Below are 20,000 nucleotides of genomic sequence, written 5' to 3' on the forward strand. Positions count from 1 at the left end.
TGCTGTTTCCATGACGATTCCACATTTTTTGTGTAACAAAGAGGGTATCTAATTCACATTTTCATATCACACTCTTCTTTTCAACGTCTTCTTTTCATGTTGGATTAACACTGTGTGTGTGTGTGTGTGTGTGTGTGTGTGTGTGTGTGTGTGTGTGTGTGTGTGTGTGTCTTTTCATGTTGGATTAACACTGTGTGTGTGTGTGTGTGTGTGTGTGTGTGTGTGTGTGTGTGTGTGTGTGTGTATGTGTGTGTGCTATTGGTATTTTCCTACTCCCCCATGTCTTTGCCTGTGGTTTGTAGGGTCAAGGTTAGCTGGTTGATTGGTCAATGCTGGCGTGAAGGTTAGGTTCACTTCAGGCTGGGCAAACTCAATGACTTGATTTTTGTGTGGTTAGACTTGGCTCAGGATGAAGAGGCTTGCGGAGGTAGAAATCGGAGGACAGGCTCATTGTAATGCATGGTACATTCTACCTCCCCCAGCCTCCCCTGCTCCACATGCCCAAATCTAATCAGGTAGTTAAGTGACTGCAGCCTCATCTCGCATGAAGGGCCCCCTTAACAAGGTTAGACGATATCGGGGCTGATTCACACATTAAGGGGGTGGGAGTGATCCGATCGCTGCAGACGACAGTGAGATGTGGGCTCGTTTTACATCTGTGGGGGGCGAGGGAACTGTCTTAACACATGAACGAGTGCTTGAGGTGGATTTTAGGGATGGGTGAGTATTTGGCCCCGTTATTTCAATATGGGATTCCGTTTTCTGTTGCAACAGGGAGGTTGTTTTATGGGTCATGCTTTGTGGCACTGACATCTTGTTTAACGTTGGTAAATACAGTACAGTACATCATCAGCAGATGGATTTATATTCCCGGAAACAGATTAATTAAGGCTAGTCCTGGACTAAATAAAATTGCCTGTAGAAAATGTCCATTGAAGATTAATTTTAGTCTCGGATTAGGCTTAATCTGTGTCAAGGAAACAAGCCTATTGAGTTATTACCAGTGGAGGCTGGTGGAGGTAGAAATCGGAGGACGTCTTGAAATGCATGAAATGGAGTGAGGAATGGTATCAAACACACGTGTTTGATTAGGAATGGTATGAATATATGGTTTGATACCATTCCTCATTCCACTCCATGCATTACAATGAGCCTGTCCTCTGATTTCTACCTCCCCCAGCCTCCACTGCTAATGACACATGGTAAACTGATACCAGAGGTGTCATGCCCATTGGGGGCACAAGGGCACGTGCCCCCTCAGATTCATCCTGTTCTAAATGTTCTGGCTGGTCTCACCTCAAGTCAAGTCAAATCAAGTTAAGTCAAAGTGTATTGATCATATGCACAGGATACAGGATGTAGATTGTACAATGAAATGCTTACTTTGCAAGCTTCCTCTCAACAGTGCCAATGTCAGGACGTAACAATAAAAATACAATAATAACACAATAGGCCGTAAGTGTAATAGGCATACGTGTAAGCAAGGCAATAAAGTGTAAGACCTCAAGTGGGTTGTTGTTCACTGACTGCATTTAAAACAACGGGTGTCTCACTTAGCTCAGAACAATCTTATCCACCTTTTTCTTTTTCCTTATGAAAAGAAAGCTCTTCTTGCTACGTATTGCATCACAGCTACAGTGATGATACGATGACCTAATTAATGAATGGCAAAGTGCCAACGCCAGCAGGATATGATGCTGATTGCTGTTGTTGCTGCACATTGTATTGTGTCACAGGGGAGGCTGGTGGAGGTAGAAATCGGAGGACGGGCTCATTGTGATGCATGGAATGGAATGAGGAATGGTATCAAACACGTGTCCATTCCATGCATTACAATGAGCCCGTCCTCCGATTTCTACCTCCACCAGCCTCTCCCTGCTGTGTTGTACAGCCTGAGGCGTTGTCAACATCGAGCCAGTTTCATTAGGCTTGGCCTTAGATGCTCTCTGGCACGCCTCACAGTCACCGTGGCTGTGGGTTCGTCATGTCTGTGACACTCGACAGCCAATCAAATCTAGGCCTGTAGTGTGAAACACGGGATTAGTGCTACATGTTACCAAAGGCACGCTGTCACGCTGTCACGCCACAGTGTAGCTTCCTGCTCATGAGCACACACCATGACTCCGTCTCCAACCATGACTCCTCTGTATCTCACCATTTTAACCAGCTACGCCACCAAAACCCAGCAATTTGATGGCGCACGTGGTATTTCAACTTTCAAAATTTCGACGAGTGAGTATACCAATTCGACCCGGTCGTGATACGCAAAGCAAAAGAGATACTTCAAAAGTATTCTTCAGTTAATTAGACGCAAATGATTTCTTCCCAAGACCCCCAGTTCTTCCTCTGAATACATCCTTGCCACTCCACATTAATAGTCAAATAGTCAACTGAAGAATTCAAAAACAAACTGACTGAATTAGAATGGGTCCAAATGACAAAAAAAAACTGACCTATCAATGAAGTTGAATCTTAAGTTGACAAAATAAGCATTCTTACTTTTATTTATGAGTATTCGCCTAGACTGGGACACCCAGAAGCAGACCAAGAAGACCCAACCCTAATTCATACGACAGAGCTGTTCTGAGCCGAACCGACCTGATCCACGCTGAGCTGAACTGGGCTGTCCTGCTTACACATCCACCATAGTTGCTGTACATTGCTGGAAAGGACAATATGAAAGGAGAATATCTGAGCCAGCACAGTGCGGTTCCCTACTGTGTGTCTCTGTAGTGTGTAAATCCCTTAAGATGAGACCAAGATCATGAGATCAAGACCCCCATTTCTGATGCCTTCCTCGTCCGTCCCCTACGGGCCCACCCACCTGTTCAGAGGATTCAGAGCAGGGGAGGCTGGTGGACGTAGAAATGGGAGGACGGGCTTGGCTCATTGTAATGCATGGAATGAAATAAGGAATGGCATCAAATACGTGATTCCTCATTCCATTCCATGCATTACAGTGAGCCCCTCCTCCCATTTCTACCTCCACCAGCCTCCACTGGAGCTTAGGGTTGGAACAGGTTGTTTGATATCACTCCTCATTCCATTCCATGCATTAAACTGAGCCCGTCCTCCCATTTCTACCTCCACCAGCCTCCCCTGACTCGACAGTACAGTAAAACCTGTGTCAACCTACAGCACTGCCAGATGCTGTGTCCAAACATGTCACCAGTCACCTTCTGTGACCCCAACAACAAATCCCACAACCAGTATACCAGTATATCCATAACTCCCACACCCAGTATGAATGAATGAACTATGACATCATCATATTTGATTGCCATTTGACTTTAGGCAGGGGGAAACTGTGGTTCAATTGAGGTGGCCAGCCACCACAATGTGAACAATTGTCTATTCAGTGCTGCTTGTCCGTCCAAGCTCTGAGTGCAGGATATCTGCAATTATCTCTCGAGGCAACCACAGGCGATTAATCATCATTTCTCATCTACAGTGAGACATGCGCCGCAGCGAAGCATCAATTATTACATTACAAGTCACTGAAATGAAAACGCACCACACATTCTGGGTGCTAGCCCCTTATTCAATTACAACATTTTCATTTCGTTATATACCATGTTCGTAATCAATATGAACCACCATATGTGTGCTATCCAAGGTCATGAGGTAGAGTAAGAATATCCTATTCTGCAACAATGAGAGACAGGTTTCATTCATGTACTGTATGTGCTTGATTGACACATCACATCATCCCGCAACGTTGGCCTGTTGGTTTATACTGTACAGAGAGGCTTCTGTTATGGAATGGACGGTTGGCGTAAACACGGAGGAACCGGGGGAAGCTGCGGCTGTGTCTGTCACACCAAACAACATGTTTCTCCCTCTGGAGAGGCTTCCCGTCCCTCGGCTTCCCAAACCCGTGATGGAGCGGTGAGAATCTCTGCATCCCACACTAAACACGAATTCAAAAGCATCAGAATATGAGCAAATAGGCCTAGCACACACACACACACACACACACACACACACACACACACACACAAAGACCGCCCGCAACACCTGCAGAGAAGACTGGCAAACCGTTGACACAGACTGTATAATTATGCAATGCTTTTATAGAATAATTTAAGAAGCGAGCGAGGGAGAGAGAGAGGCGTAATGAATCTAACTGTACGGAGCGACGCCCATTGAAGACCGCTGTCGACAGATACACGCCACTGAGCATCACCCGTATCCAAGCCTATCGCGGGAGAAACTGTACCCCATCATCCAAAACGGGCAATTTGCTCCGAATAATTACAATAATTGTATGCCACATACCCATGGGCAACCGTGGGAACCAGCATCTCCCCTGCCATATTCTAAAGCATTAGCGCAGGCCAGCGTTCAGTAATAGACAATATTGATATTCTAAAATTCAATAGATCTTTGTTTTGTGAAGGTAAAAAAACAGGTCCTTACCACATATCACAAGTCGCAGCATTGGTCGTATACACATCCGGTAATTGACAGCGCAGTGTCCTTTTATGAAAAGTGTGTATATGCCCAATTCCAATGCCCAATAGCCTACAGCTCGTGCATGGAAACAGAACGATCGCTTCAAATGGAATGAGATCAAGCAGTTCGATTCCAAGTCAGCTATGCGGTTAAATCGTGACTGTTGATTCTTCTTCCTCACAAAATACGTTTGAATGATATGAACGTCTTCGGCAGTTTACCGAATGAACACCGGATCACGGTCAGCCAAGGGCTCCTTGTTTAGTATCCCGATCACTGCTCGAACAACGGCAAAGGAGGTACCGCGTCCGTTCAATGCACCCGTGAGTCCAGTATAGGCTAACGGTAGAGAGGGGACAGGAGCGCTCTCTCACTCGCTGTCTCGCTCGCTCGCTGGCTCGCTCTCTCTTGTTCTCTCTATCCCCGCTGACTTCAGACGTCTACGCACAGAGTTACCCTGACCTGTTCACAGGGGAGCGCAGAGGGGTTGAAAATGACAAACCAATTTGGAGGAGGTTGATGCTTGGTTGAGCTGAGCGCTGAACAGAGCAGAGCGATGCAGGCGGGCAGGAGTGCCTGTATGCCTATTCGGGGATGCATGCAGAGGGGAAAGGGTCCGGGGAAAAACGTGGAACTGGATCATGAATTCAATGTGCGGACTAGGGCTCCATCTACTGTATAGAACTAATAGGAGGCATATACAATTATGAAGGATAAAGATATTTATCAATATACACGACTGTATTTTTTAATGGGTTTGGAGTTGATTTTTGAGGTCAGGTTTTTTTTTTCTGGGATACGCTGTAGGCCTAAAATAAGAATATATGCTGTGGTTTTGAAAGTAATATTATTACACAAAGTAAGAAGCCACAACATTTGGTGTGAATCTGAAAAAGAAATGCAATATTGGAATAGGGATCAAATGTTTTCAGTCCAAGCTGTCTAAGCAAATGTGTCAATTAAATTATATTCTATAAATCTGTGAGAATAATTAAATAAGAACGTGCGCGTCTGGCTGCACGCGCGTCCCAGGCTTTCATCTAGAAGACCAGAGGTGCCATGCGCGGTGGCTCGAGCGTCACTCCTAATGAACGGATGGGCTGTACCGCACTCAACATAACCGGTGTTTTCGTACGTTACTTTTTGATTTTGAGGTTTTATTGTAGTTTATAACAACGTATAGGAGCGATAGACGTTCAATGTTTTGTTGAGAAATGTGGCTCTTAAATGGACAGAATGTTGATCATTTTTGGCGACCGTTGAGTTCTTCGGGACCTGTTGATTCACCGGTGTAGCCCACCGACACGCCATGGAGGTGAGCGAACAAAAATAACGGGATTGTGCGTTTTCGGGATATCTAGACTACTTTTGCTTTTATATTCGTCTGTTCCGTTTGAGAAACCTACAAATGTCGTTATGCAGAGATTCAATTGGGGTAGTTGTATGGTAGGCTATGTGTTTCTTTACCGTTGTATTATACCACTCCAAGCTGGGCCATCGTCGTTAGGCTGATTTCAGGCCATCGTCATCATCTCTTTGATCTTTGCGCTTTACATTTCTGAAGATTATTTTAACACTGAAGTATCAATTTTTAAAGAGAGATTTATACATTTATACCAAATAAACCATTACAAGTATACACTCTGGATAAATGCATGCTAAATTGGGGGGATGCTATGCAAAATGGACTATATGTCGCAATTAACCCCTTTTTCTCACATTAGGTGTGCACTAGTTTTTCAAGTAAACCGTCTTTCAGTTGTAATTTATCACAGGTGTTTCTTGTTGTAGCTGACAAATCAATTCGTCACGCTTCATCAAACGCACTATCTCTCACCTTCCAGCCTCTCAACTCAAAATGGTCGTGGGGTCTTATGTCAACGTTCATTACTGTCGTCCCTCGCTAACGCCACTTGTAGACGTAAATCCTGAACTAAGAGCATTAGTTGACTTCGGAGGCTTTACCAACATGCCAACAGTTTTACGCAGGTTGTGGTTACTGTACATTGTATTCATGGATAAAGCAACAAATTGCATACCTTTGGTAGGGATATGTTGTATAAACTGTTTTGTTTGACAGTGGAAGTAATGTGTGTCGACCAACCTAATAGGGTCACAGTGCAACTTAATGTCATTGCTGTTCACACATACACACAAACAAATACACACACACAAATACACACACACAAATACACACACACAACCCCTAAAGACTGAAACTATACAATCCTCTCAGTTGAACATACAGTTAATGTATGTAGTTACTACATACTACATGTATGAAGTAACATATTGTATGGTAGTTGAAAAACTATTACAATGAGCCTGTCCTCCAATTCCAACCTCCACCAGCCTCCCCTGGTCTGCGTCCTCCTAATATAAGTGTATTCCTTGTTGCAGGTCTCAGACACAGAGCAGTGACATGAACTCAATACAGGACAGCTCTACATTCACCTGAAGAAGAGAATCAGTCAGTGATGGAAACCATTATGGGTAAGTGTTTGATTTCCCTCCTTTCCTTTTTTACACACACACACACACACACACACACACACACACACACAGACACACAAATAAGGCAAAAACTTTTCACATGTCCATATAAGATGAATCGGTAGATTAATCCACTAATAGAAAACAAATGTGTAATCAGACACATTTTATATATATATATAAAAAAACCTTTTTATTCGACCATGACCAGTTATAAGTTATATGCTTATTACACTATGAGCTGTCATAATGCTTAGTAAAGGTCTTATAATGCGTCATAGGGCTGTAGAAGGCATACATACACAGTTACCAGATACACAAGTTGTGTTATGCATTAAAGGGATAGTTCACCCAAATTACAGAATCACATATTTGGTTCCTCACCCTGAAAGGAGTCTATGGACAAGGACAGACTTCAATCAACACTTTGGTTCTGTTTATCTGGGCACTGCAACTTACAGATTGTATGCACTCACTGCAATGTAAGTCGCTTTGGATAAAAGCATCAGCTAAATGGCATATATTACATTATATTAGATTATATTAGATTATATTAGATTATATTAGATTATTATAGCATGTTTAACCAACACCCAATGCAAGTCAATGGACCCCAAATTGACATGTTTGAAATGTCATGCCAAATATGTGATTTTGTAATTTGGGTGAACTATGCCTTTAATAAGAGGTATCCAGATTTCTCACAGAAAGTGTCTGCACCACGTATGTTCTATTGAAACTTTATTCATAGAGCACGTTTCTTTCTTTCTTGGATCGACTCAAGTGGCCCTGTGGTTAGAGTGTCTGCCCTGAGCTCGGAATGTTGGGTATGCCTGGCCGAGTCATTCCAAAGACTCTAAAAACAATGGGATCCGATGCCTCTCTGCTTGGTGCTCAGCATTAAGGAGATGGATTTGGGGTAATGCTCTGCGACTATCGTCCTGTCCAGGGGGTGTACTTGTCCATCAAGCTGCCTCACACTACAGAAGCAGGAGATTGGCTTCTGCCCCTCTGGGCCAGCCTGGCCTGTGTGCTCCAGTGCGCAGGCTACTTACTACAGTTCTGTCGTTACTACGTCACTGTTCTCAGTGGAGGCAGGTCAATGATGGTGCAGGTGCACGCCTAAGGTGAAGGCTTTTATTGTACGGTAATCAAATCATGGCTCTCAACAAAAGTCAACGCAGGCTTCACTCTTGCCTGTTACCTGGCAGTATTTATCCCCTGTTCCGCTTGGACAGGAATGAGGGGACTTAAATACCCAGATCCAATCTGACTGGAAGAGTCCAATTAAGTTTTAGATATAACTACAGAGGGTCAATAGATACATACTTTTCCATTATTACACTCTTCAGTCAAAATTGGTGAGACAATGCCCCAAAGTATACAATCGTATACGTCTATGAATCACAGTTATCGTCCCCCCAGGATAATAAACGCATTGACTTCCCATCTCGAGCAATCTATAAACGTTGCGCTCCTGAACGCAACTCCGTTTGACAGTTCTCTTGGCTGAGCGCCGCATGAACAAACACCCCTCTCAAATGAACGAGTGAACAAACACCCCTCTCAAATGAACGAGTGAACAAACACCCCTCTCAAATGAACGAGTGAACAAACACCCCTCTCAAATGAACGAGTGAACAAACACCCCTCTCAAATGAACGAGTGAACAAACACCCCTCTCAAATGAACGAGTGAACAAACACCCCTCTCAAATGAACGAATGCAGCTAAGAAGAATGTTTAACGGTCCTCCGTTAAATAATCACATTACATAATACAACATTTAGCACTTCCTAGTAGTAGTTGTGTCATAAGTTGGATCGGTTATACAAAAATAGTGTTACAGCGCGTGCCGACCAAGCAAAGTAACAATATCAGTTGCAGTGGTTAATGTCCCCCCACGATGAAATCGGGGAGGGGATTGTGGCTTGGTCTCCGTATGTTGGTATGTTCTTGTGTCACACGCGATATCTCATGCACCATGCACAAGGACAATGTTGACCAAACTTGGGTGAATGATGCGCCCTTGCCATAGAGATCCAGCATTTACAAAAGTACACTGATTGGCCCGATGGGGGCGCTGTAGTAAACAACTAAAATTCCAAAATAACACTGACTGGCCACTTGGGGACAACATGTTTACTGTAGACTTTGTTGTTGTGGTTATTAATGAATGGTTGTTGTTTCCAGATATGCAGTGTGCCCTGGAGGCAGTGGAGAGACTCCAGGCCAAGCTGAAGGAGAGGGGAGAGGCCCCCACGGAGGAGAAGCTGTCCCTGCTGAAGACTGTCCTCCAGAGCCCTCTGTTCCACCAGATACTCACCATGCAGGGGGCTGGGCAGCACAGCCAGCAGCACAAGGTAACACCCATGAAGTGTGGGTGGGTGGATGTGGTGTGTGTGGGTGGGTGGGTGGATGGATGGGGTGTGTGTGTGTGGATGGGGTGTGTGTGTGTGTGTGTGTGTGTGTGTGTGTGGGGGGGTGTGTGTGGGTGGGTGGGTGGGGTGCACTTAAGTACTCCCTCTTTCATTATACACCTGTGTGTGTGTGTGTGTGTGTGTGTGTGTGTGTGGAATACACCATGGATCAGGGAACAGGTTTATATTTACACATCTCTAAATTGATATACTCACCTTTTCGTCCCATTCACTCACTTACTCCCTCCCTCCCTCCCACTCCCTCCCTCCCCCTTCCCTCCCTCACACTGACAGAAGAAGAAGGTAACCAAGGTGTCCAAGTCGATGTCTGTGAACAGTGGCCTGTGCTCAGGCCTGTCTATGGGCCCTCAGACCATGAGCCACAGCGACTCCTACACCTGGGCCCAGCAGAACAGCAGCAGCAGCCCCACCACCACTACCAGAACCTTCCACACGGGCGGCAGCACCTCCTCCCTGGATGACGACAACGACGACACCGACGCCACCGACGCCAAACACACACCCGACAACTCTGACATCAGCTTTCACTCAACCTCTCAGGTAACCATGGAGATATGTGTTGATATTTGTCGATACGTATTGATATTTATTTATTGTTGTGTTGTGAAAGGGATACAGAAGTGTCTGATACCGGGAGCAACTTTTAGTAGTTAGAAATAAAACAAACGTCACTGAACCTGATGAATCAAACCGCCATGCTCACCCACCACTTTAATAGTTCAGATGGGAAAAAAGGTTAGAATATATATAACCTAACCCTTTCTTTAACTGCTTTATTTTTCAGGGTGAATTTTAAGACCCATGCCTGGGGACGCACAGCTTGCAATAGAAAGTGGTATAAAAACACAGATTTTGTATTACATTGGTAAATCAATATGTTTGTTTTTTTTACTTGGGCGAACAACAAACTTGATTGAATTTAATATCAAAAGTCTGGACATGTAACTCTTTTAATCTTTTTTTATTGACCGAGGACGCAATTTGCACCATTTCTTTAGAGTCACCCAAATATATTGGATTTTTCCAATCCAGTACTAACACACCTATTAACACACCTGGTTCAGCCAATCAGAGTCATGCAGGGCGGGACCAGAATCCATAAGTGGGCCTGACATTCCTCATGTTCTGACATTCTGACATTCCTCATGTTCTGATATTGTGAGATTTTGTTCTCACATTATGGCTTTCTGACATTCCCCATGTTCTCACATTCCTCATGTTTCCACAGTCTGACATTCCTAATGTTCAGACATTCCTCATGGTCTGACAATCCGCATGTTCTGACATTCCTCATGGTCTGACAATCCTCATGTTCTGACATTCCTTATGTTTTTGTTCTCTAGTTCTGCACTCTCCCAGGAATGTCCCGCACTCTGTCTCTGGGCCGGAACCTTTCGGACATCTCCAATGAGGTCAGTATCCTTGTGTTACATGTTCCTCACTGAGGAGAATGAATATGTAGTTGGTGTGTGTGTGTGTGTGTGTGTGTGTGTGTGTGTGTGTGTGTGTGTGTGTGTCTGTGGTTGACCGTGTCTATGTACCATGTCTTTACCCCCCTTTCTCCCCCCTGCCCCCCCCCCCCCCCCCCCTCTCTCTCTCAGAGTCGTCATGTGGAGATGATAGAGCTAGCTAACGATGGGATGGGTCTGGGCTTTGGCATCGTGGGGGGGAGGAGCACAGGGATCATGGTGAAGACCATCCTACCCAAAGGAGCCGCTGGACTGGTAAATCAATCAATCAATCAATCAATCAATCAAACAAGCAACCAATACAAACCCTCGAACCAACATTTAAACCGTTGGACCTCATCTGCGTTGCGCAGCCTGTGTGCACGGCGTGGCGTTGGGCTTCCATTTGTTACTGTACCTTTCCTGCCTTTTTCAGGAGTTTTATGTGAGTCATTCCTGCTATAATCAGCACCTCGTAGGAGGGCTTTCACCTTTGTTTTGTACAGTTTTATGTGACTTCCCAAGCAGGAAAAAACCCATATCTATTTCTAGTATACTTGACTTTAGTATACATACATACTTTTATTTTTTAACGGATACTAAAATGACCCAGCTTAAATTGTATGTAAGTCATATTTAATGTACAAAAATAGTAAATTGTGTACGTTTTTAGCATACTAAGTATACTTGAAATATGTTAAGTAGCTTTCACCTTCTTTGTGCACAGTTGGATGTGACTCTTGTCTGTTTTGTTGATTGCCAAAATGGCTGCCGCGTCCCTTGTGTCCCTCCGCCTTGTCAAAATGACTGACGTGTCCTTGCCCCCCCTAGGACAAGCGTCTGCGTAGCGGCGACCAGATCCTGCGTATCGGGGACACGGACCTGGCAGACATGGGCAATGACCAGGTGGCCCAGGTCCTCCGCAATGCCGGCAGCAGAGTCAAACTGCTCATCGCCAGGGACATCCACAAGGCCAATGACTTCCTTACGCCCCTCATCACAACCAGGGTGGATGAGCAGGTATGTGTGCGTGTGTGCGTGTGTGCGTGCGTGCGTGCGTGTGTGCGTGTGTGCGTGCGTGCGTGCGTGCGTTACCATGCAACATCTCCATGTACCATATAAAGGCTTTTCTCCCTTTGTGTCCGGTGCTGTAGATCTGTGAAGAGGATGAGGATGATGAGTTTGACATTCAGATCACTAAGAACCGTCTGGGGTTGGGATTCACCATCACTGGTTACCTTGGGGAATACAACTCAGGTAACATTTAAATGTTGTCAGTATAAATTGTTGGTGACAATTTGTGTTATTTATGAGAATTTGTGTGAACTCGCCGACATTTTCAGGGCATTTTCACAAACCTGTATAGAGATATGCAGTTCTGTGAGTGTACTGAAAACTGATTGTGTGTGTGTGTGTGTGTGTGTGTGTGTTGTTTCAGTCTCTGGTGGGGTGATGGTGAAGGGTATAGTGAAGGGTAGTGCTGTGGACCAAGATGGACGCGTTCACATCGGAGACAGGATCATGACTGTAAGTCCCCCCCCCCCCCCCCCCCCTACAAAACAGCCTCATTGGCTTACAGTGTGTTGGCAGGAAGGAAAAGGGACATTCTAAATCTTAGCCAGGTTTAAGTCTTTTTTCATCTCTCTCTCTCTCGAAACTCTGTCTCTCTCTCTCTGCCCTCCCCCCCACCACTCTCCCCCCCCCCCCACCTCTCACTCTCTCTCTCTCTCTCTCCCCCCCCCTCTCCAGGTGGATGGTGTGAGCCTGCAGGGCTGCAGTGAGCAGTCGGCTCTGGAGGTCCTGAGGAGTACGGGGCCCTTGGTCCAACTGAGGCTGTCGAGGAGGGCCCCAAGGCTGGACAACATCCTGCCGCCTCCCCCTCCCCTGGAGCTCCAGATCCACACCACCCATACCCACACACACACACAGATCTACACCCATACAGACAGGATGCTGCTCAACAAGAGGCCAGAGCCAGGTATATACACACACGCACACGCACACGCACACGCACACACACACGCACACACACACACACACAGATCTACACCCATACAGACAGGATGCTGCTCAACAAGAGGCCAGAGCCAGGTATATACACACACGCACACGCACACGCACACACACACACACACACACACACACACACACACACACACAGATCTACACCCATACAGACAGGATGCTGCTCAACAAGAGGCCAGGTAGCGTATCACACCACACTGTGGAACAGAGAAAGGTTCACCATAGTTTGCATTGCAGTGTGCTTTGATAACATAGCTTTTTTTTTGTTGCATATATGTCAGCCTCTCATGAATTCTATTAACTCTGCTGTGTGTCTCTGTGTGTGTGTGTGTGTGTGTGTGTGTGTGTGTGTGTGTGTGTGTGTGTGTGTGTGTGTGTGTGTGTGTGTGTGTGTTGGGTCACAGTGCACTCTCTGTGTGAAATCTCCAGAAAAGCCGCTTGCGGTGACCACCGACGGGATTCTGTAAAGGGTACGACACAAGATGACATCATCGCTGAAACATTTATTTCTTGATTACTGTGTTGAAGATTATTGGCAGATGTTTCTTTCAAGACAGAGGGTTATTGTAAACACACACACTCTCCCTCTGTCTCTCGCTCTCTCTCTCTCTCTTTCACACGCACGCACACTTACTCACTCACTCTCTCTTTCTCACACACACACACACACACACATACACACACACACACGCACACACAGAGTGAAAAACAACAACATCTGGTACAGTGCATTGTGAAGTGTAATGAAGTCAACATAGCCTACTCAGTGATCACATCTTGGAATGCTGTTTGATTGGCTTAGGCCAGCCTGATGTTAATCGTGTATAGTACCATTCTGATGTCTGTATTTAGACATGTGTTATTGTAGCTATTTTGCTTGATTAGAGACGAGTGGAAATAAGCCTTATTGCCCTGGAAGCTGTGCTAGATGTACTGCAGTCTTGGAGCGGGAGTGTGCGTGCGTGCGTGCGTCTAAGATTGGGACTGAGGCTGACGTGTGTGTGTGTGTGTGTGTGTGTGTGTGTGTGCGTGTGTGTGTGTGTGTGCGTGTGCGTGCGTGTGTGCGTGTGTGTGTGTGTGTGTGTGTTTTGAAGGTGTGAGGCTGACGGAGGCTGAAGAAGAGGACCTGAGGAAGAGGTGGCAGAGCATCCTCGGCCCCAGATATGAAGTTGTTGTGCGTTTCATTCTGCTACTTCATGAAAATGTGAAATAGATCTTTTCAGGCCTGTTGAGTTCTTCTCACATTATTATCACTCACTTATGCCGGGTGTGCGCTACACAACATCCTCACATCGCTGAGCCTCTCACATTAAACAGCCCTTTTTCCTGTTGTCTTGCCAACGTGGCGGTGCACACACTGTATATACACTCACCGAGCACTTTATTACGGTCACTATGCTAATACTGGGTAGGGCCTCCCTTTGCTCTCAAAACAGCCTCAATTCTCAATTCACACAATTCCTGCTGATTTTTCAGGTGCCATGACACCACCTCCACCATGAGAAGGTGTACAGGTGTTCCTCATAAAGTGCTCGGTGAGTGTATACATATATAATGTGATACAGACGGGGGCTCACACACTATAAGATTCTTCGCTTGGTCATGAGGATTCTCGACACCAAGCGTCAGACGGTGCTCATTGGCTGTTGCTGATCTACAAGAGCATGCCGATTTTGTGGCGACAAAATGAAACATGTTTGAAAACATCAGGATGGCTGGAAGGTGGGACCGGCCGCCGACAGGCTGCATCTCTGACCCGCTCACATTAAACGAGCTCGGGTGAAAGCCGCGCCCCGACTAGGCCTAGGAAAACGACATGGGGACTTTGTCTCTGGTCTCAAAAACGTGCCTGGGACAGCTAAATCGGGGTCAAAATTGTGTAGTGTACGGCCGGCTATAGCAGAGCAGAAACAGTTAATGAATTGCTGTACATCAGGGTTGGGGTCAATTCCATGTCAATTCAGGAAAGTTAACTGAAAAACTAATTTCTCAACGTTACTCACTGAAAAGCATAGAGGACATTTGGAATGGTTTACTTCCTGAATTGGAACAGTTTACTTCCTGAATTGACTGAATTGAAATTGAACCCTGCTGTACATATACACACACTAACTCCCTTGTTCGAATACACACACACTAACTCCATCACCCTCTATGCCCCCCCAGGTGTGCCAGCTGCAGAGGTTCAGTGAGACCAGTGGTCTGGGCGTCAGTCTGGAGGCCAGGGCGGGGCATCACTACCTGTGCTCCATCCTACCTGAGGGGCCCGTGGGGCGGAGCGGGAAGGTCCACAACGGGGACCAGATACTGGAGGTAATCAATCAATCAATCATTCAGGCAATCTAATTGCAGAACACTTCTCTGATCAATGCCCACAGTAATGTAAAGTGCCCACAATACACATACCTGTAAACAATGTATTTTGACTTGGACGTTTAATAGGGACCGCGGCTTCTTTGCTTCAATAGCATTCATGGTCCAGCTAGATGAGCATTTGTTAGAGACTCTTGTTGGAAGTTGGTCTGGTATACTGTATGATTTGTTAGTAGGTTATATTTGAAGCGATTCCCTGTAAGTCTAGACATTTCTGGAATGTTTATGCTTATGCCTTTGACTAATGTGTGTGTGTGTGTGTGTGTGTGTGTGTGTGTGTGTGTGTGTGTGTGTGTGTGTGTGTGTGTGTGTGTGTGTGTGTGTGTGTGTGTGTGTGTGTGTGTGTGTCCTGTCAGGTGAATGGGATCCCCCTCATAGGAGAGACACACAGGGAGGTGGTCAGCATTCTGAAAGAGCTGCCTGTGTGTATATGTCTGGTGTGCTGTCACATCGTCCCCCCTCAGCCCCTCCACAGCCAACAAGATGAAGACGTCAGACGCAGCATGAAAGACGTGCTGGCTGAGTTCAATGACAAGGTAGATGGGTGGGTGAATGGGTGAATGGGTGAATGGGTGGGTGGGTGAATGGGTGAGTGGATGGGTGGATGGATGGATGGGTGGGTGGGTGGGTGGGTGAATGGATGGGTGGGTGGGTGAATGGACGGGTGGGTGAATTGGACAGGTGGGTGGGTGTATGAATGGATGGAAGGATGGATAGATGAATGGGTGGGTGAGTGGGTGTGTTGATGGATGGATGGATGGGTGTGTGGATGAATTAATGGATGGATGTATTGATTGATGAGCCAACCTACAAGCTGAAATTGCTGATATCTATTGTTCATTAATTATTTTTTAATAACAATGTGAAACAGCCCACATAAAGGCATAGATATGTTGTTGTTATGTACGACAACAATCTCCTCTTTCTCCTATCCCAGTTGGACCATGGTTGGCTTCCAATTGTCGCTGAGGACAATGGGAAACGTGGTACGCCCCCAGTGTCGCCCCCTCTGGCTATGTGGGAGAGAGACACACAGGTGGTGGAGCTGGAGAAGGGAGAGGCAGGCCTGGGCTTCAGTATACTAGACTACCAGGTGAGACAGGGGCTTCAGTATGCTAGACTACCAGGTGAGACAGGGGCTTCAGTATACTAGACTACCAGGTGAGACAGGGGCTTCAGTATGCTAGACTACCAGGTGAGACAGGGGCTTCAGTATACTAGACTACCAGGTGAGACAGGGGCTTCAGTATGCTAGACTACCAGGTGAGACAGGGGCTTCAGTATACTAGACTACCAGGTGAGACAGGGGCTTCAGTATACTAGACTACCAGGTGAGACAGGGGCTTCAGTATACTAGACTACCAGGTGAGACAGGGGCTTCAGTATGCTAGACAACCAGGTGAGACAGGGGCTTCAGTATACTAGACTACCAGGTGAGACAGGGGCTTCAGTATACTAGACTACCAGGTGAGACAGGGGCTTCAGTATACTAGACTACCAGGTGAGACAGGGGCTTCAGTATACTAGACTACCAGGTGAGAGGCACCAAATCTCAAAAGTCATCATTTGTTGCCTTACATCCTCTATCCTCTCCCCCACCTGCCAGGACCCTGAGGACTCAGATAAGACAGTCCTGGTGGTCCGCTCCCTGCTCCCCGGTGGCGTGGCAGACCGGAACGGTCAACTGCTGCCCGGTGACCGCCTCATGTCAGTTAACGACACGGTGGTGGAAAGCTCCAGCCTGGAGTTCGCTGTCAAGGTCCTAAAGTCCACCCAATACGGCCCTGTCCGCATCGGAGTCGCCAAACCACTACCGGTACATCAACAGAACCACTGTAAATGTCATAATAATAATGTAATAATATATGAATGGCTTATAGTATGAATTAACGCTGTTATAGAGTGTTAGCAAATCATTATGTACAGATTAAACAGTTGATATTGCATTAAGGTCAGTGGAGGCTGGTGTGTTTCATACCATTCCTCATTCCATTCCATGCATTACAGTGAGCCAGATTTCTACGTCCCGCAAACAGACATACAGCAGGTTGTGTACTACTGCTGGGGGTACTATACTTAACCTCCTACAGATAGCTTAGCTATGTCTCAAAACAGAGACACCGATATTGTACTCGATAATAATTTATCATAACACAGACAATGACTTGGAACTCTTAAGGAAACTTGAACGTCCTCAAAAGTTCATATAGAAAACACTGCAGTTCATAAAAAGCGGCAAACAAGACAACAACAACAACAACAACAACAACAACAACAACATACACCAATAGGCCCATCTATAGAAGGGTACAAAATGCAGGTAAGTGCTAAAGTGCTTGAGGCAATTGACTGTAGCTGCTGTCCGACACCGGTGTGTGTTCTCTCTCCTTTCCTCTCTGGCCTTTTGTTGTGGCCTGTGGCTTAGTAACCAGCAGCAGGGCATCTAGTTACAAGCCGTCTGAATCTTTAATGGCGTTGAGAGACGAACACAATGCCAGACCACACTACTAGAGACACACACAGAGAGAGAAAGAGAGAGGGAGAGAAAGAAAGAGAGGGAGAGGGTGTCTTATTCACAACCACCCTCGTTAGCGTGTTAGCTTCAAGGCTAACTCGGTTGGACGTTACTTTTTTAAGGCTATATTCTCGTCCGTTTTCCGGTGACCTCTGACCCCTTGAACTCTGACCCCTGTCCCCCTCAGCTGGACGACTGTGGCCTGGAGACCATCCTGGAGAGGACCAGGGAGTCCATGTCCTCCAGGGACGAGAATGATAGCCAGTCCTCGGCTACGCTAGCCTCCCAGCCGTATGCTAACACCTGCAACTCCCAGAGGAACAGCCTGCAGTGGGTCTCGTTGAAGGTACGCAGCGCTAACGCTAACCCACAATTATCACGCTTGCAAAATGCAATAACGTCACCTCAATAGCACTGTTTAGCTCCCTATTTTATTATTTTTTAGCTTTTTTACTTAAATATGTGCAAATTGAGTCTCACTAGGACAGTGAAGGACATACACTGGGCTTATGGAATAGAAAATGGACTGAATCTGTTGGCCGGGTCCAAGTTAGTTCACACTCAATATTCTTAACACACTGTGTTGCTTGGTTGTTGTACTGTATTGTACTGATACCAGCCCATTAAACCCGTTTAAACCTCTATGCTGTTGGGGCCCCTCAATGGTTTAGGGGTGATTTGCATCTAGTGTTCGCCACAATGGAAATGTCGTTAACTTTATTGTGTTCTATCCTTAATGATTTCTTTTTATTATGTGCTTGCTTGGTTTTTAAATGGTAAAATAAACAAAACTAAAAAAACGATTCAGGGTGCTTAGGGCCGAGCCCACTGTATCAGTATCACAGGACACACACACACACAAACACACACACACACAGAGAAAGTGCTCGTGTCAATGTCCTGTTCCTTCATTGTGACTCAGTCCTCCAAGTCGTTCCTATTTAAACAGCGGATTGTGCTGCCTTTCACTTGATAAAGATCAGAGGATCTTACGGTTGTCAATTGATGTGGATAATCAACAAATTATACTGCATTTGAAATTTTGAATGAGGAGTGGAATTAGTACTTTATACTGTAGATAGAGAAGGTATGAGGTAGACACACGCATGCATACACACACACACACACACACACACACTCACAGAAGGCTATACTTGGAGACGTGTTTGAGTTCCTCTGCTCTAAGGTTGACAGGGACAGGCTCTTGTGAAGACAGCTGTACCTCAGATGTACCTCCTGTGAAGGTTCAAAGGTTCCAACACACACACACACACACACACACTCTCCTGTGCTTATCCTCAAGACCCTATGGACTCACACCTCCAGGATCTGAGCCTCTCCTGTGTTCAATCTTAGAGCTTTCAGACCTTTTTTCAAAGGAGTGTGAGTGTTTGAATTCACCGTTTGAAACCAGCATATACTGTATTTGTGTTTGTTGTGCATGGGCAGGATTGGCTCGAAACTATCCCTTTAAGCCGGCAAACCATTGAGCACAGGGGTGCTTGTGGGGTGCAAAAGGGAGGACCTTTTGTGTCCTCCATTGATTTGTCGAGTTGTTTTTCTCATCCAGTCATGTATTCATTAACGGAATAAAAAGGGCCATGTTTATGGTTAAAGGGTGGTACAGAAATGGACAGTTATCTGGTCATCCATCGTCCTTTGTTTGCCAGAACGTCCTTTTTCATTCATCAGTCCATCCATCCATTAATGTGTTAGTTTGGTCATTCATGCGTTTCTTTCTTCAGGAAGAGAAGCAGCGTCAACGTTTCTGCAACATGGAGGACGGTGATAAGCAGCAAGCCCCGCCCCCTTCCTCCAGAAGCAGTTTTGAGCAGACAATAACCGTTGTCCGGGGCGACCGTAGCCTTGGTATGTTATCAGTGTTTTTCATGGTGTTGGTGTGTGTGTATATCGTTGGCATGGCGATGATGGGCGGGGGTGGCGGCGGAGGTACTCTGGAAGAGCTATGAATGGGCCGAGAACGAAAGATTAAAACATTTTTTAAAAAAAGAGAGAGAGCAAGAGAAGGGAGATACTTGAGATGTTTACCAGCACGTTCTCCTGTGGGCACGAAAGATAAAGACAAGGAGAGAAAGACAAAAAGAGGACAACAGAAGTCCTTCTCAAGAGACGTTTCCCAGCACTTTCCATTATGGGCACTATGCAATGTATACACTAGTTGAGTACAAACCAGTAAAAGGAATATCTTTTGAAGCCGTATGAATCTGACTGTTACAAACACACTCATCAT

At 45.8% G+C, this 20,000-nt stretch overlaps 1 protein-coding gene across 1 annotated transcript in view; it reads left to right on the plus strand.

The window, feature by feature from the left end:
• Positions 1-9,142: 9,142 nt before the first annotated feature.
• LOC310820997 (multiple PDZ domain protein) overlaps positions 9,143-20,000 on the plus strand; it is a gene marked incomplete at both ends in the record, with an annotated part of 27,083 nt that continues 16,225 nt past the window's right edge. The window contains 15 exons of the mRNA XM_083692841.1: positions 9,143-9,310; positions 9,662-9,928; positions 10,732-10,800; positions 10,990-11,112; positions 11,668-11,856; positions 11,991-12,093; positions 12,275-12,363; positions 12,586-12,814; positions 13,956-14,035; positions 15,028-15,174; positions 15,591-15,770; positions 16,172-16,327; positions 16,841-17,050; positions 17,937-18,095; positions 19,495-19,618. Of these exons, the coding sequence (XP_083548967.1) occupies positions 9,143-9,310; positions 9,662-9,928; positions 10,732-10,800; positions 10,990-11,112; positions 11,668-11,856; positions 11,991-12,093; positions 12,275-12,363; positions 12,586-12,814; positions 13,956-14,035; positions 15,028-15,174; positions 15,591-15,770; positions 16,172-16,327; positions 16,841-17,050; positions 17,937-18,095; positions 19,495-19,618 (2,293 nt within the window). The remainder of the gene's footprint in view (positions 9,311-9,661; positions 9,929-10,731; positions 10,801-10,989; positions 11,113-11,667; positions 11,857-11,990; positions 12,094-12,274; positions 12,364-12,585; positions 12,815-13,955; positions 14,036-15,027; positions 15,175-15,590; positions 15,771-16,171; positions 16,328-16,840; positions 17,051-17,936; positions 18,096-19,494; positions 19,619-20,000) is intronic.

The sequence above is a fragment of the Argentina silus genome (assembly GCF_951799395.1).
Source record: "Argentina silus genome assembly, chromosome: 21".
NCBI classification, from domain to species: Eukaryota; Metazoa; Chordata; class Actinopteri; order Argentiniformes; family Argentinidae; genus Argentina; species Argentina silus.